Source organism: Bufo gargarizans, chromosome 4 (genome assembly GCF_014858855.1).
Source record: "Bufo gargarizans isolate SCDJY-AF-19 chromosome 4, ASM1485885v1, whole genome shotgun sequence".
NCBI classification, from domain to species: Eukaryota; Metazoa; Chordata; class Amphibia; order Anura; family Bufonidae; genus Bufo; species Bufo gargarizans.
The window spans coordinates 387,945,935-387,962,923 of record NC_058083.1 but is presented as its reverse complement, the minus strand read 5'-3'; the positions used below and the strand labels follow the sequence as shown (position 1 = coordinate 387,962,923).

At 47.3% G+C, this 16,989-nt stretch overlaps 1 protein-coding gene across 6 annotated transcripts in view; it reads right to left on the bottom strand.

Moving 5' to 3' along the window:
- Positions 1 to 16,989, bottom strand: part of MAP4K3 (mitogen-activated protein kinase kinase kinase kinase 3) — a 275,619-nt gene that overhangs the window by 20,013 nt on the left and 238,617 nt on the right. For all 6 annotated transcript variants that reach the window (XM_044291852.1, XM_044291853.1, XM_044291854.1 and 3 more), the window contains 3 exons: positions 16,289 to 16,349; positions 15,767 to 15,884; positions 12,315 to 12,373 (listed from right to left, as the gene is read on the bottom strand). In XM_044291852.1, the coding sequence (XP_044147787.1) occupies positions 12,315 to 12,373; positions 15,767 to 15,884; positions 16,289 to 16,349 (238 nt within the window). The remainder of the gene's footprint in view (positions 1 to 12,314; positions 12,374 to 15,766; positions 15,885 to 16,288; positions 16,350 to 16,989) is intronic.

Sequence of the window (16,989 nt, the reverse complement as noted above, 5' to 3'; positions counted from 1 at the left end):
ATCTGGCAGAGGAACAGCCTTCTGGAGTTCATTGTATCTGGCATTGCCGAATACTGCCTTTCCTCACCGGAGCACATTCACTATAATGGGAACTGGTGGGGATGCGTTCTTTTTGCAGTGTTAGTGTTGGGATTCAGCCAGACAAAAACTGGTGCAAGCACTGGTTTTTGTCTGGTCGATTCCCTGCACTAAAGCCAGGAATAGGCTGGTTCCCTGACAGGTCCCATTATAGTAAATGAGGCCTGGCGGTGCGACGCCAGATACAATGAACTCTGGTAGCCTGTGCCAGAACAGCTTGCCGGATGATTTTAACGCTAGTCTTAGAGCACTGCCAAGCTGAAAAGGGATTTCTACAGCATTTACTGTCAATAGTCATGGAAAACCACTGACAGAACACTGATGCCATCTGTGTTCTATCAGCAGATTTCACAGACCTATGGACTTCAATGGGCACTTTTTGTCCACATCACGGACCAAAGAAGTACATATCGCTGCTGTTTTTCCAATGACCCACATGTCTAAAAACACCAATGTGTGAACAAACACACCAAAACAGTGGACATTTGTGCTGTCCGCAATTCACTGACGTCAGAATGGGGCCTAAGATAAACAGCCTCTGCGACTGCATTCCTGGAGGTGCCACCTTTTTGTCACCACCACCTCCAAGTCAATGCTAATACAAATGTGAGGTCTGGATGAAATATACTTATTTAGGAAAACACTCGGGTCATTGGTTTATGTTGTTTGTCGGAAGCCGCAGCGTTCAGCAGACTCAACCTTGTACTGCGGCTTATTTTCCTCACTATCAACAAGAGAGCTAATGAAAACCACAATCAAAGGAATTGTGTCATCTGTAACATTAGGAGTTATGGAGGTCACCGTGTGTTACTAATAAGCCTCTTCATACTGGAAAAATACCTCCCCCGTTCACACAACGTAGGGCATGGTGACACCTAATGAGTATGGCTTTAGAGCAGAGCGTTGTTCTGACACGTGGCTCAGTCTACAGACATCCAGCCAACATATTCCACCATCAGCATTCCTCTACATTACTTGACGCAAAAGATAAAGGGAACTTGTTACTTGTTTCCCTTGAAGGTTACGGTACCTGTAAGATGCCAAATCAAAGCTAAACTAGCGGGATGAGTGGTACTCATTAATGGCCCCTGAAGGACCGACCATGGGCCACAGAGTACATATCAAGCCCTCCTGACCCTTACACATGCAGGGTTATAGTCACTGACCGTGTATCTCAGCGCAGATTAACACTAACAGCCAACAGTCTCAAGGGTTTTAATGGAGCAATGCTCACAATCTGTGGTAGATCTGGTTATTCATCCCAAAATCGTATCTTTTGAAATGATAATCTCAATCACTCTTGATTGCACTGACCATACAATCGCTTTGCTCTCTCATATGTGTTGTCCTTATAGCTAGGATATGACATATGCATATTGATGAGTAAAGATGCAGACTATAGAGCCACCCCGCACGGATGTCACCCTTCCAGAGATCGATGGGGCACAATGTTACTGCATATTACAGACTCACAGCATAGGCAATGCTCTGCTATTTTAGAAATATGTACTTTTGCACTTATTTTTGGTGTTAATGGAGAGACGAGTGAAAGACCCCCTAGGAGGTTCTATGAAAATAGACAAATTCCCAATGATGTAGGATTCTCTACTTGTCCTATTCTGATAGCTTTCACATTCCACCAGTCAGCCAAGACTCACCCTTCATTTCTAGTTTTTCCCCTTTTGAAAGTGTCCACCTGGTACATGTGCTTTCTCTAGGCATGTAACTCAGCCCCTTACCCGCTTTATTTCTTATCCGAGTATCCCACTTGTATTGTTATACTGTATATTGCATTATTATCCATACTGCTTCCTTTGCTGTCTGGATTCATTTTTCCATCACATTATACACGGCTTGTTTCCATGGTTATGACGACCCTGCAATCCAGCAGCAGTGGTCGTGCTGGCAAACTATATAATAAAGCACCAGCCTGTGTGCGCTACCGCGGTCCCAGCCACAAGAGAGGCCGGCATTTTTTTCCCATAGTGTGCAAGCACGACCACCACTAATGGATTGCAGGGTGGTCGTAACCATGGAAATGAGCAGTGTATAATGTGATGGGAAAATGAATCCAGCCAGCAAAGGAAGCAATATGGATAATAACAATACATTAGCAAGTGGTTTGTATTAACTTTCTCTACTTGATAAATGCCACTTGCAGAAGTGACACAACCCCTTTAAGCTTGACATTTATAAAGGTTTATGCATGAAGGACGTCCAGCAAAAATGTGATAAAATCCAAGCTTTATTTAGATATCTATTAAAATTCAAAGGTAACAGGTCCTTCCTTACATACAGTTTGTGTGCAGCCTTAAAGGAGTACTTCAGCTTTTTAATAAAACATAGTCTGTCTGTCCCCCACTCTCCCCTTCAGACCTGTGGAGGAAAGCATCCTTACTTGCTCTCCGCCATTTGATTCAGGCTTCTCCAGTCCACAGCTGCATTCACTGTGCACTGGTTCTAGCGTGTAATCTTCCGGCATGGAAGGGGGTAACATGTACCACTGCAGCCAATGACTGGCGGCAGAGGTGACATGCCTCCCAAATGGTACCTGACCCAGTGGAGGGAACCAATATTTGCTTAAAAGCTGGAGAATCCCTTTAAGGCTGCACACTTCAGTGCATCTCACAGCAGTCACAGGTGACCTGGATTATCTACCTATATTATGGTTTATAACCTTTTATTATACGAGTAAGGCTACTTTCACACTAGCGTTCGGCTGTCCGCTCGTGAGCTCCGTTTGAAGGGGCTCACGAGCGGACCCGAACGCTTCCGTCCAGCCCTGATGCAGTCTGAATGGATGCGGATCCGCTCAGACTGCATCAGTCTGGCGGCGTTCAGCCTCCGCTCCGCTCAGCAGGCGGACACCTGAACGCTGCTCGCAGCGTTCGGGTGTCCGCCTGGCCGTGCGGAGGCGTGCGGATCCGTCCAGACTTACAATGTAAGTCAATGGGGACGGATCCGTTTGAAGATGCCACAATATGGCTCAATCTTCAAGCGGATCCGTCCCCCATTGACTTTCAATGTAAAAGTCTGGACGGATCCGCTCAGGCTACTTTCACACTTTTTTTTGCAAATATAATGCAGACGGATCCGTTCTGAACGGAGCCTCCGTCTGCATTATTATGATCGGATCCGTTCAGAACGGATCCGATCGAACGCTAGTGTGAAAGTAGCCTAGTACAGTAGGTACAATCCTGTGATCCTCTGAGTTACTAAAGACTTTGCTGCTAGTCTGTCTATCTAATATCTATCTATCACATATCTCTCTCGCATATGTCTCTATCTCTCTATTTCATATCTTTCTCCTATATATCTCTCTCTCCTACCTCTCTATCTCATTATCTAATAACTATCTCATATCTATATCTCATATCCATCTATCTAATATCTATCTATCTCATATTTATATCTCATATCTATCAATTTCTCATATGTCTATCTCATATCTATCTATCTATCTATCTATCTATCTATCTATCTATCTATCTATCTATCTATCTATCTATCTATCTCATATCTATCCATCTACCAATCCATCTGTCTGCCCGTCCATCCATATATAGGGGTAAAATAATTCTCCATAAATCCTTCTGTCCCATGTTTTGTATACAGGTTTATAGATCCTGGATCCCAAAGCATTTTGTGCTAAGTAAAACCTCTGCTTTAGGAATCACTAGAAGTAATATATTTATTACTTGGGAGTTTGACCTATTGAGAGCCTTTCTCCTTGGTTCAGGGGGTCTCACTTCCAGCAGATATCTCTGCTTTTCTAAAAGAAGGTAAAAAACGAGATTTTTGTGAACTCACCTGTAAAATCTCTTTCTCGCGTAGTTCATTGGGGGACACAGACCGTGGGTATAGCTGCTTGCTGCCACTAGGAGGCGACACTAGGCTAAGAAGTGATAACTCCTCCCCTGCAGGCTATACCCCCTCCAGCCTGGAGAGAGCATATCAGTTTGTGCCCAAGCAATAGGAGTAGGAGAAAAAAATCAATAAGGAAAATACAGTAAACAACCAGTAAGTGACAACATCAGTCGGATGAACCAGAACTGAGGACCATACTGGCCCACCAACCGCCAATATGTGCGGCAAACAGAACACTGGGTGGGAGCTGTGTCCCCCAATGAACTACGCGAGAAAGAGATTTTACAGGTGAGTTCACAAAAATCTCGTTTTCTCGCTAGTATCATTGGGGGACACAGACCGTGGGACGTCCTAAAGCAGTCCACGGGGAGGGAAACAAATCACACGCCCCTGGGGAAAAAACGCCCTCAAGGATGCGTCATCCGCTGCAGTCTGCAAGATCTTGCTGCCTGGAGCAGCAACAGTTGATGTCTAGAAAAGCCCCCCGAAAACTCGGCGAACTTGCCGGAAGACCAAGACGCTGCCCTCTAGAAGCGATGTCTGGAGTAGATGAACCCTAGAAATGACGACCGCTGGTCGGCCAGGCCATCACTCCGCTACGAAGCAACCGACCGCCAGACATCCCAGGAAAAAAAGCATCCCGTTGGAAGACGCCAGCTATGACAAGGACCTCCAAGAAAAACAGGCAGAAAACCCATACAGCGGAACGCGCCAGATATGGACCAGCAAATCTCCGAGGCCAAAATGGATGGCAGATGGAGAGTCCGCCCTCAAGATACGAGGGAGAAAGAAGAGAAAACCATGTCCGAGATGACCCGGAAAGCGGCGACCTTCCGCCAGAAGAAAATTCTGGCAGAGCACTGCCTGATGCAAATGCCAAAGGACAAATGGACGTACAATAAGAAGAAGTCCCAGAGGGGGGGCTTGTTTGTTCCTGAAACGCCTCCAGCGATCTACCGATCGTCGGGGCGAAGCCGGTTGTTGACCACAACTGTGGAAGCGGAACCAAAATCCAGGTTCGCAGGATCCTCCTCTGGTTAAAGGGAACCGGTAATGGAAAAACCCCATAATTGACATATATGGACTTCCGGGCAGGGACCAAGATAAGAGAATACTCTCCATGGAAAAAAATAAATAAAAAAATAGGTCCCGGATTCCATTAGCTATACAACCCATTGCCACCGGTCGAGGAGACCGAAGGGAAAGGTGGTCGGCAATCCAGCTAGAGGAAGGACAGGAAAGAAAAATAGGGGTGTTCCGTTCAAGGAACGAAATCCCTACCAGAGGTGACAAGGTGTGACGGTCACCCGCTCAGCCTGGCTTGGGGGGACCGTAGTCCGCCCCCGGAAGGAGCAGAGAAAGGAATGACCACCATCGCTTGATGTGACACAGAAGTAATCCTAACTGAAGGCAGGAATCACTGTAGTGGTAGACGAGTGCCACAGGGACTAATTAAACATATCTGAAGGAAGGTATCCCCGTAGTGGTAGACGAGTGCCACAGGGACTAAGCTATCCAGTCGAGCGCGCCCAAGTAAGGTGCTGACAGCCATGGCATTGACGCCAGTGCCAAACCCAAGTTGACGACACAAGAACAATAGTTGTCAGAGCAACGGACAGTTAACAGTAACGAAGACCATGAAGAGGTCAGGGCGAAGCCCATTGCCATCAGGGACTGGCACTGTACAGATCTCTTGGTAATGAAATACACCCCTGAGGAGGAGCCCATACAAAGGAAGCCTGCCAGAGTAACGCAAAGGCCACACTCCAGCTGAGGAGGAGGCTACCCCGTACAGGATACCAATCCCAAAGTCAGAAGAAACCGCCGTCTGACGAAGGAACCGTGCAATAGGAATTTCAGTAGGAACCCTAGCATGTAGTGGAGATGTAAATACCCCTTGTACAGTTAATAGCTACAGCCTGCCCCTCCCAGCGTAAAACTGAGGAAGAGGCCTAAGGACACCCAGAAGTAGCATGGAACCAAGGTATCTCAGTCAACCAGAGCCATCATGAGGCACTCCATCTAAAAAGGGGGCAAAACCAGAGCAACCGCCGAAGCAGTGTCAGGGTAGAACCCCTATCTGAGGGGGCTGACCCACTGCCATGTGTTCGATCTCCGGCCCTTGTGAAAACTACCCTTGCTGTTTTGTCCGAAGTGGGATCTGAACCCACGCCTCCATTTGGAGACCCGAACACCCCACACACGGAAGATATTAACTCTGGAGTCCGGCACATTAGACCACTCGGCCATCCTGACTTAGAGAACACGCTGTAGTAGTCCATGCAGAACGCCAGCAAGACACCCTCACCTAATGAGGAATAGTGGTGGCCCAGAATACAGAGTCAGTGCAACCTTGGCCTCGCTGGGTCGTAATCCCAACATTTGTACAATGGCGTGCACCCGCACGCTGTAGAGGACCAATTTCTGACCGACCTGAACGGTGGAGGCCCATAGGGATGGGAATCTAGGGCACCTGAAGAGTTGCTGAGCGACTCCCCTAAGAGAACAAAGAACGACCTATCTGCGCCAACAACCAGCACCAGAAGAGACGGAAGGATACAGTATGGGAGCAGTCCCAGTATCCATATACCTCTAGACGAAGAGTACCAGGCACCAATGGCAACGACTGTTGCCGCGGCCCACCCGTGAAGGAATCCAAGGCATCTAGTGCGCAGGCTTAGTTGAATTAACGCATGCACAGATGCTCAGTGATTTCCTGTTAGATGTAGAAGGGGGTAATGCCACGACTGTTGAATAGTATTCAGTGGTAGCGCGATCCTCCGTCAAGGAAGGGAGGTAGGGAGATGATCAGAACCGCATCCAACGGTAGTGTAATAACCCCCTCCATGGAGGGGGTAACACGTACTGTAAGCACTACACTCAATGGAAGTGCCACCACTCCACCTATGAAGGGGAGAAAAATATATAGGGAGTACTGTATCCTGAGTTAGCGCAAGTACCTAATCTATGGCAGGGGGTAACGCACCCAGTAGGAAATGACCCCAATGGCAGAGAATTACACCCCTATGGAAGAGGATAATGCATATGAATAGTCCCGTACCCGGTGGGTAGAGAATTCCTCCACCTAAGCAAGGTGGTAATACTTACAGCAAACATTGCCACCCGCGATAAAGCCATAACGCCTCCTATGAGAGAGGCTAATGCGTAACGCCAGTACTGTACCAGTGGAACAGCAATCCGATAACAACCGAAAGGGGAGACGCGAATGGCTGGCACTGACCCGTGCAAGTGCCGTCAGTCCACCTGTGGAAGAAGGGAATACGAAGGGTAAGGACTGTATCCAGTAGCAATGCAAATGCCGCCTAAGGAAGGGGCAATGCAGACAATCAGTACTGCCGGTAGCATGGATGCAGTCTAGAAGATTCATATCAGAGTCCGCAGAACTGTTCCCTGTTCGCTCAGAACCAACCCCTGTCAGAAGGGAGGGTTCTGAATATCCCCCTAAAGAGGAAGGGTGGAGGTGCGGAGGAGACCGAGGAGGAAATGTCCTGCTCGTGAGCAGCTCTACCCCTGATCATCCAGCCACGGCAGTTGTAGGCTGTGACGGCAGTGATATAACCATCAAAACACCCAGGAGGTGGAATCAGCATCCCTATCTGACCGCTCACAGGATTGTGTGGGCGGCACTCAACCAACCCACCCACAATCCAGGAGGGTGGATTGGGAACTGCCCGAGGTCCTCCATTGGATTGCGCATGTGGGTTAACAACCAAATGACCCAAGAGGGGTGGATTGGGAATCCAGCAGCTGTGCTCCCCTGGCTTTGTGCAGGTGGAGCATCATCAACCAAACGGCCCCATAGGGTGGATTGGGAATCCTGCAAATGTGCTCCCCCGGATCCGTGCAGGTGGAGCATTATCAACCAAACAGCCCCGTAGGGCGGATTGGGAATCCTTCAGATGTGCTCCCCCGGATCCGTGCAGGTGGAGTATTATCAACCAAACTGCCTCAGCGGGCGGATTGGGAATCCTCAGATGTGCTCCCCTGGATTTGTACAGGTGGAGTATTATCAACCAAACGGCCCAGCGGGCGGATTGGGAATCCTTCAGATGTGCTCCCCTGTAGTTGTGTAGGTGGAGTATTATCAACCAAACGGCCCAGCGGGCGGATTGGGAATCCTGCAGATGTGCTCCCCTGTATTTGTGCAGGTGGAGTCTTATCAATCAAACGGCCCAGCGGGCGGATTGGGAATCCTTCAGATGTGCTCCCCTGTATTTGTGCAGGTGGAGCATTATAAACCAAAACGGCCTCAGCGGGCAGATTGGGAATCCTTCAGGTGTGCTCCCCTGTAGTTGTGCAGGTGGAGTATCATCAACCAACGGCCCAGCGGGCGGATTGGGAATCCTTCAGATGTGCTCCCCTGTATTTGTGCAGGTGGAGCATTATAAACCAAACGGCCCTTATGGCGGATTGGGAAGATGTGTTCCCCTGGGTTTCACATGTGGTGGCCTATACACCAGACGACCCAGAAGGGTGGTCTGAGAATTCTTCCTGTGTGCATTCTCAACCAAACAGCCCCGGAGGGCGGATTAGGAAACTGTGAGCAATCCTCCCCTGTCCATAGGACATGGGCCCAGCCCCATACCCTACCACCAGGGTGGACATGCCGGCAGGCAGGGGTTAGGGTTAACTTCCTAATCTAAGGTAATTGGCCTGCAGAAGGGGACACCGAATAATGCAGAGCCAGCTGCAAACAAACGACTTGCCACAAAGGGTTAACCCAGCTCAGAGGACCGGGAGCGGAGCTCAGCGGGCACCTGGGGGAGGAGCGACAGCTAGTCGGGGAGAATCCGCGCCTAAAGGACGAACCCGCCCCCTCCATAACTGGAATGAAAGTTGCGGCCTAGTAGGCCGCAAGGCCGGGACATAAAGTTTGGCGCACAGCCGACCGGGCGGTACTGCCGGCCGGTTACCACAGCGGGCCTGAAGAGCAGCGCCGATGTCTGCCCACTGATCTGGAGGGGGTGAGTCCCCTCTCGCTGCGGGAACCCATCCCGTGCCGCTAAAAGCTGCACGGGCTGAGTCCCGGTAGGCCCGAAGAGGAGCCGGGGCCTAAATTTTTAGCGCCGGCCGAACGAATAGCCGGCCGGGAAGTGGAGTGACCGGAGCGGCGCACTGCAAGCGCCCTGGCCGAACACCGGCCGCGGGAGCTCACCCCGCAGGCCGTACAACTGGACCAGTGCCGGCTGCTGGACGGAATCTGAGGAGAACCCAGGCCCCCCGTCTGGACAGAAGCCCAAACTTACATTGGGGCCTGAGGTAATGTGGGGCCCTCACCAGGAATGGCTCACCTGAGGAAAAAAGGTCCTCCATCTTATGCTGAGGTGACCGGGGGGAAGGGGAAGGGCCGAGGTACTTACCCAATGCGGACTACTCACCCCATCTTCATCCCCTTCTCTTCACCCTTTCTCAGAGTACCAGCAGGGCCACCTCTTCAGCCGCTGGCACACGAAGTGGCAGGAGACTGGGATGGCGGAGGGTCTCGCCGGATTCAGGTGACCCCTTGGCTGGCGGGAAGCAGGGGAGCTGGGCTGCCCTGGTCCACTTTCGTTTCTTGGGGAGGGCGAGCGGTGAGGGATTCCGACACCGGCCTTGCTCCCGGGGTAGACAGAGTGGCTAGGCGACTCTGTTTCCCCAAACCTAAAAAAGGAAAAAGATAAAATAATAAAAGTAAGCCGCCCTGCAAAAGCAGGGAGGTCTGCCTCCTACGACACTAAGCTAAAAACTGATATGCTCTCTCCAGGCTGGAGGGGGTATAGCCTGCAGGGGAGGAGTTATCACTTCTTAGCCTAGTGTCGCCTCCTAGTGGCAGCAAGCAGCTATACCCACGGTCTGTGTCCCCCAATGATACTAGCGAGAAATGAGGTTACTGTCGCTCTATTATCAGGTCGACAAACGCTTTGCACTGTATGGATCTTCGGGTCTATACTAGTACATGACCTATTGTCTACCACGGCTGAAGCTCTGCAGGATCTGGAATCACTAGGACAGTCACTTAACGTAATAACAACATCTCCTGTAATATATAATGAATGCCAGGAACGTGTCCTGTCTTATCTCCTAACTGAAGAAGCCTGAAGTCAGGGATTTGCGAGAACATGGGTGGTTCTACATGTTGGTTGCGATGTCTGTTTACACACTTGAGCTAGTAACTGGAATTTGGTGACTTGTGTGAACACGCTAACACCCTCCAAATTTAAGAGGAACATTACCCTGAACATTCACGTAATGTTCACAGTGCTCAAGCGATATTATTTCCTGTAATACTGTGCAAAAACACGTTGCTGGAAAGGGATAAATGTAATGCAGGCCTGGAGGGCGAGATTAGACTTTCTCTAATGCTGGGAAGAATTAACTCCTAATTTCCACTGCACAGTCTATGTCTCACCTTTTGGGCAATGGCATACATGGCCCCATACTCAAAACTGCATGCAATCTGGGCTGCACAAAATGGGATTATTTCACCATGCTGTGAGCAAAACTGCTGTTTAATGGCTCCATACTCCCCCCCCCCCCTGCCCCCCGCAAGAGTCCTGTACAAAATTGCAAAAAAGTGTAAGGAGCTTACATGAAGGTTGAACCTGGACTGAAGCCATCTGATTACAGATGATCCATTATTGCCTCCATACAATGCCAAAAAAATTCCAAATATAGCAACAACATGGTCGAAAAAAAAGGAAAGATCACTGAACTGTGTAAAGTTAGCCCCAGGGGCGACAGTCATGTATAAAAACGGGCTATTTGATTAATAATCCTGTTCTGAAGACCATCCTGCATAATGACCCCGCTGCTCAACTCATCATGCACTGAATAAGGCGACATTCACACGGCTGTAGCCGTTTTGCGGTCTGCAAAATACGAATATCAGCTGTGTGCAAACCCACACTTTTGGCGGTCCCCATTGTTAAAATTCCTATTCTTGTCTGTAAAACAGACAATAGGACACGTTCTATAATTCATGCCGCATGGATGGGGACAGCACACGGATGACATCCATATGCTGTCCACAAAGAATGTGGATCAGACATGGACTAAAAGTATGGTCATGTGAATAAGGCCTAATACATAGTGCCTACAGAATTATAACTAAACGAGACACTAGACTCTACTTATGTGTCTAAAGCAAGTACCGTACTTATTAGGCTATATAAAGGTGTCACTGCGCTACATAGAAGGTTCACATGGGCGCTGTGACCGCTGTATTTTCCAGTAATCCCTGGCATAAACAAAAGCACAAGAATTTGGTAAAACCGCACCATCCACACAATAAGGATATGCTGCAGAGTTGCATGCGGCAAATCTGCAGCACTGTACGGTACCAGCAAACTGGAGGACATTTTAGAAAATCAAAAAAATTCTGCATTGTAAATAAACCGACGGTGTGGGTTTTAAATACACAGTATGTCAATATATGCTGTGGATTTACAACGTAGATTTCACCCTTTGCAATGCACAGTCTGCCGCAAATCTGCATGTAATTTTTCCACCGCAATGTCTTTCCCTTGTGGATGTATCCTAATGTGACACCCGGGAGGTTTCTGAACCTTTCAATATCAGTGTAGTGACCCTGCTTACATTCAAGTGAATGGGAGCTAAGCCGGAAACTACACAGTGAGGCTATTTTCAAACTCGCGTTTTGTGCGGATCCGTCATGGACGGATCCGTTCAGATAGTGCAACCGTGGCTCAGTTTCATCAGACGGACACCAAAACGCTGCAAGCAGCGTTTTGGTGTCCGTTTCCAAAGCGAAATGGAGACTGAATGGATGCAAACTGATGCATTCTGAGCGGATCCATTTCCATTCAGAATGCAAACGGATCCGTTTTGGACCGCTTGTGAGAGCCCTGAACGGATCTCACAAACGGAAAGCCAAAACGCCAGTGGGAAAGTAGACTAAATCATTTCTGACGCTAGCGGCTGCCTGAAACAGCTAATATATGGGGGGTGCCAGTTGTTGGACCCTCACAGACCTAATATTGCTAATGTGCTGTATAAAGGCTAGGTGTATTCAGATGGAAATAATGCTATGATTACAAATGAAGATCTTCTGACACGCACATTACACTTCCATTTATTTCAATGTCAGCAGCGCGAATATTAAGAGGCGAAAATCTCCAAACAAGAGCAGAATGGGCACACTGCTCGGAATAGTGCTGCCAGCCTTTTCATTATTACACCTAGTAAAACCTAATATTCTTTTAATTATATCTTTTGATATGGAAAGGCGAATTTTCTCTCTAGTACATTTCCGTTTTAATAATGTCAGTTTATTTACTAATAGAAAAACAGAAATACGCACATCTCTGCTCATGCACGGGAGACAAATGTTCTGTGAAGACGGCACTTACCAACGCAGCACTTCTGACACCATTTTGTATCAGGGATTTTTGCAGAAACAGCAAACTTTCTGTAGAAGGCAATAAAAACAGGAATCAATAGACTAACCATGTAGAAGATAGTAAGTGGAACTGCACAGTATATAAATTTTAATAACTACGTTGCATTTTGACAGAAAATCAATGCCTCCAGAGGCTTGCGCAATAATTCCCTCGGTTCCGTAGAACACTGTTATTTGTCGTGAACGGTTTGTGTGAACGGGCCTTCGCTGGCTGAAGCGCAGTAGCAGAAAAGTCTCCATTCATTTGTTATTATGCTGACATTTGTTTGCAAAGTAAAAACATATGAAGGAGTAGCCTGTTTTAAGAATGATCAAAATTCAACTTGACCTAACCGCTCCGAAGAACTGGCGGAGGATTCTGAAACAGGCGTAGAAAATTGTAAACGAGACTGGCCTACTCACCTTCCCTGCCCTTGCCATGACCAGGCATGAGCGAGTAGAAGTCACAGACTAGCTGTTGCACCGCAATCTGCGTCTAAAATACACCTAATATAGGCATATTTCAGGTTAATAAACGACCACCAATGTTCCTATGACAATACTAGACCACATTGGTGCAGGCTTTTAGCAGAGCAAGCGCAGGCAGGAGCTCTGCATAGCACATTGCTGCTGCCTGCGTCCGCTCATCGGATGTGCTATGCCAGGCTTTAGCGGAGAGGCACTGGCACAGGCAAGAGCAGTGCTGTGTGCTCCTGCCTGTACACCGTTCGCTGTGGCCTCTGTACACTGCAAACATGTCAGTGGTGTATGAGTGTACAGATTTCAAAGCGCTACAGGTACTTGAACTTCAGGTGCCTATTTCGCAAGGAAAACCATTAAAAAGTAAATATAATATTATATATATAATATAAAGTAAATTACAAAATACAAAAGTTTAGATATAGTTTAAATCACATAACGCATAACAATTTTTGAAAGAAATCTTCTCTGAGTAGACTTTGCTGCTGGAGTACTTCTGAATCCCTCTCAGGGTCTCCATCTAATTTGTCCAGTGTCAGCGAGAAAACTTCCAATAATCACAGGTATTTAAAAGGTACAGGAGAAGCACACGCACCTTTGTGACAGCCCTGTCATGGCTACATACAAACTGAGCTAATACAGACATGACTCATTCGATTTAGGATCCATTCACACATCCGTGTGTGTTTTTCGGATCCACAAAACACGGACATCAGCGATGTGCGTTCTGCATTTTGCGGACCGCACATCGCCAGCATTCTAATAGAAAATGCCTTTTCTTGTCCGCAATTGCAGATCCTGGCAGAACATCGTGCTGCCCCATAGAAATGAATAGGTCTGCAATTCCGTTCTGCAAAATGTGGAACGATATTGCGGACGTGTGAATGGACCCTTATGCCTCATTCACACGTCAGTGTTCGGTCAGTGATTTCCATCAGTGATTCGTGAGCCAAAACCAGGTCTGGCTCTAAACACAGAACAGGCAGAACAGGAGCAGATCTTTCCCTTATACGTTATGTCTGTGGAGGCTTCTCTTCTGGGTTTGGCTCACAAATCACTGATGGAAATCACTGACCAAACACTGAAGTGTGAACGAGGCCTTAGGCTTGTGATCAGTGGCCTAACTTGCATGGAAACATACCACATGACTACTATGTGGCGCATGGTGGTGGTGGGGGAGGCAGCACTGAGCTGACTTCTTCACTTTCTGCCATAGTGAAAAACATTTCCTACAGTTGCCACTAGTGGGAGCTCACCACATAGATTTAGGTTCAATTCACACGTCCGCAAGTGTTTTGCGATCCGCAAAACACGGACACCAGCCATGTGCACATGGCCGGCACTTTAAAGGGAACCTGTCACCGGGATTTTGTGTATAGAGCTGAGGACATGGGTTGCTAGATGGCTACTATATCCGCAAAACCCAGTCCCCATAGCTCTGTGTGCTTTTATTGTGTAAAAAAAACTATTTGATACATATGCAAATTAACCTGAGATGTGTCCTGTCCCTGACTTATCTCAGGGACAGGACTCATCTCAGGTTAATTTGCATATGTATCAAATAGTTTTTTTTACACAATAAAAGCACAGAGCTATGGGGACTGGGTATTACGGATGTGCTAGCGGCCATCTAGCAACCCATGTCCTCAGCTCTATACCCAAAATCCTGTTGACAGGTTCCCTTTAAAAAAAAAAAAAAAAAAAATGCAGTTTATTGTCCGAGTCTGTGGACAAGAATAGGACATGTTCTATTTTTTGGCGGAATGGAAGTGCAGCCTGTGTGCTGTCTGCATCTTTTGTGGCCCGATTAAAAATGAATGGGTCTGGATCCGTTCCGCAACATTGTGGAACGAATCCGGACCCATTTTGCGGATGTGTGAATGGACCCTAATACAGCGCCTATTGTGTTGTATTGTAGCTATATAATTTTATACGCGCAGCCAGCGCTTTATCATTTACACAGGAATAAGGAGATTAGTGGGGGGCTTTAGTCTATGTTTGTCTGGCCTTTTTATAGCAAATGTTTTAAAAAACAAAAAAATAATAATAATTGGGATGAACACCATGCCTTTTCTGACATGCAACTGTGATACTGTGTTCAAAATATCTGTCACTATAAGCCAGGTTTAACTCATAACAATTTTTTAGCAGTTCTTTTTTTTTTTATTACAAAAAAGCTGCAGCCTGATATTAAAGGGGTTATCCAACCCGTATAATTACCCCCCCCCCCCTCCCTATGCTCAGGCCCCTCCTCTAGAGCATATTTACCGGCTTCCTAGCACCCACGTCGCTCCAGGTCCCTGAACGGCCGCTGCTGTATTTCCTTATCATGCAGATCGAAACATCCGGCAACAGGGTTGGGTTGGTGCAGCCAATCGCTGGCTGCGATGGGGACGAGCCTCCCTAGCATCGTGGGTGACGCTAGGGAGTCTTGTCCCCATCGTGGCCTGCTATTGGCTGCACAACACAACTCCCTCCCCGTATGTTTTGATGCAGATGGAGATGCAGCGGCGACTGTGCAGAGATCCGAAGCGGCGCAGCTGCCGTGGAGCAGGGAAGTATAAAGTATTTGAGGGGCCCGGCCATCGAGGGGCCCGGCAGGGTTCATTTATAGGGGGTTAGATAACCTCTTTAAAGTCAATAGGGAAACATAAAAAGCACTACAAACAAGGGCAGTTTTTGAGTTGCTTTTCTTCACTTATTGTGCATTTTTTGGTTTCTCTGTTTTCCCCAAATGCTGCATGCTATAGCTGTGGCCCCCAAAAAAGCAACAAAATTATGTGTGAAGAAAACCTGAGAAAAGTGACTGAAAACGAGGCCAGGTCCAAGTACATTCAATTAAAAGGCATTCATACAGAACCCCGATTTCTGTGCACAGGCCTGTTTGAGATGTGGAACACAAAATCATCAGGACAACTAAAAGCCAATCTTTACACAACCCACCTGGGTAGTATTCTGTCTGGAAGCCTGTGAGCTGGAATAGCAACAGGCAATTTTTGCATTTGTCTTGCATAATCAAAGAGGCCGGGAAGATTGTGTGAGTATAGCTGGGAGGCTTTACCTGCATGTGACAGAGAAGGGGCATCACAGTATTAACTTACAGAAGACATAGTGGGGGAGATTTATCAAAACTGGTGCCAAGGAAAAACAGACCAATCAGATTCCACCTTTCATTTTTCAGAGCTCCTTTGGAAAATGAAAGGTGGAATCTGATTGGCCAGTTCTACTTTACACCAGTTTTGCTAAATCTCCCCCGGTGAGTACAAGAACCAAGTACCAAGAAAGACAAATTGACCAAACCAGAAGCCAATCCAATACCACAATGTGCACCACCAATTACATCGCACAGATTACAGACATATCAGTACCACATTTTGAGCAGAGTTTGCACATTCATGATCCTTAAGGTTCACTTCTGGTAGACACAGCATATAGATAATTACAACAAATACAAGAATCACATACCAGATATGGAGAGGAGGCAGTTGTTCATTACATACATCCATGTACATCGTCTCGGGAAAAGCTGAAGGAGACAAGATCAGGACATGACAGCTCTTAATTGCATTCGTGTACAGTACTGTGCAAAAGTTCTAGGCAGGTGTTCAAAAAGGCTGCAAAGTAAGAATGCCTTAAAAAATGAAAGTGTTAATAGTTACTTTTTTTGTCAATTAACAAAAATGCAAAGTGAATAAAAAAAAAAGGGAAATCACACTCAAATCAATATTTGGTGCGACCAGCCTTTGCCTTCAGAACAGCATCACTTCTTCTAGGTGCACTTGCACACGGTTTTTGAAAGAACATGGCAGGGAGGTTGTTCCAAACATCTTGGAGAACTAACTATAGACCTTCTGTAGAGGTAGACTTGCTCAAATACTTCTGTCTCTTCATGTAACCCCAGACACAGATCAGCTCTCTGTGGAGGCCTTATCATCACTTCCAGGGCTCCTTGTTCTTCTTTACGCTGAAGATGGTTCTTAATGACATTGGTTTATGTTTGGGGTCATTGTCCTGCTGCAGAATAAGTATGGAGCCAATCAGACACCTTCCTGATGGTACTGCATGATGGATAGGTATCTGCCTGTATTTCTCAGCACTAAGGACACCATTAATTCTGACCAAATTCCTGACTGCATTTGCTGAAATGCAGCCTCAAACTTGCAAGC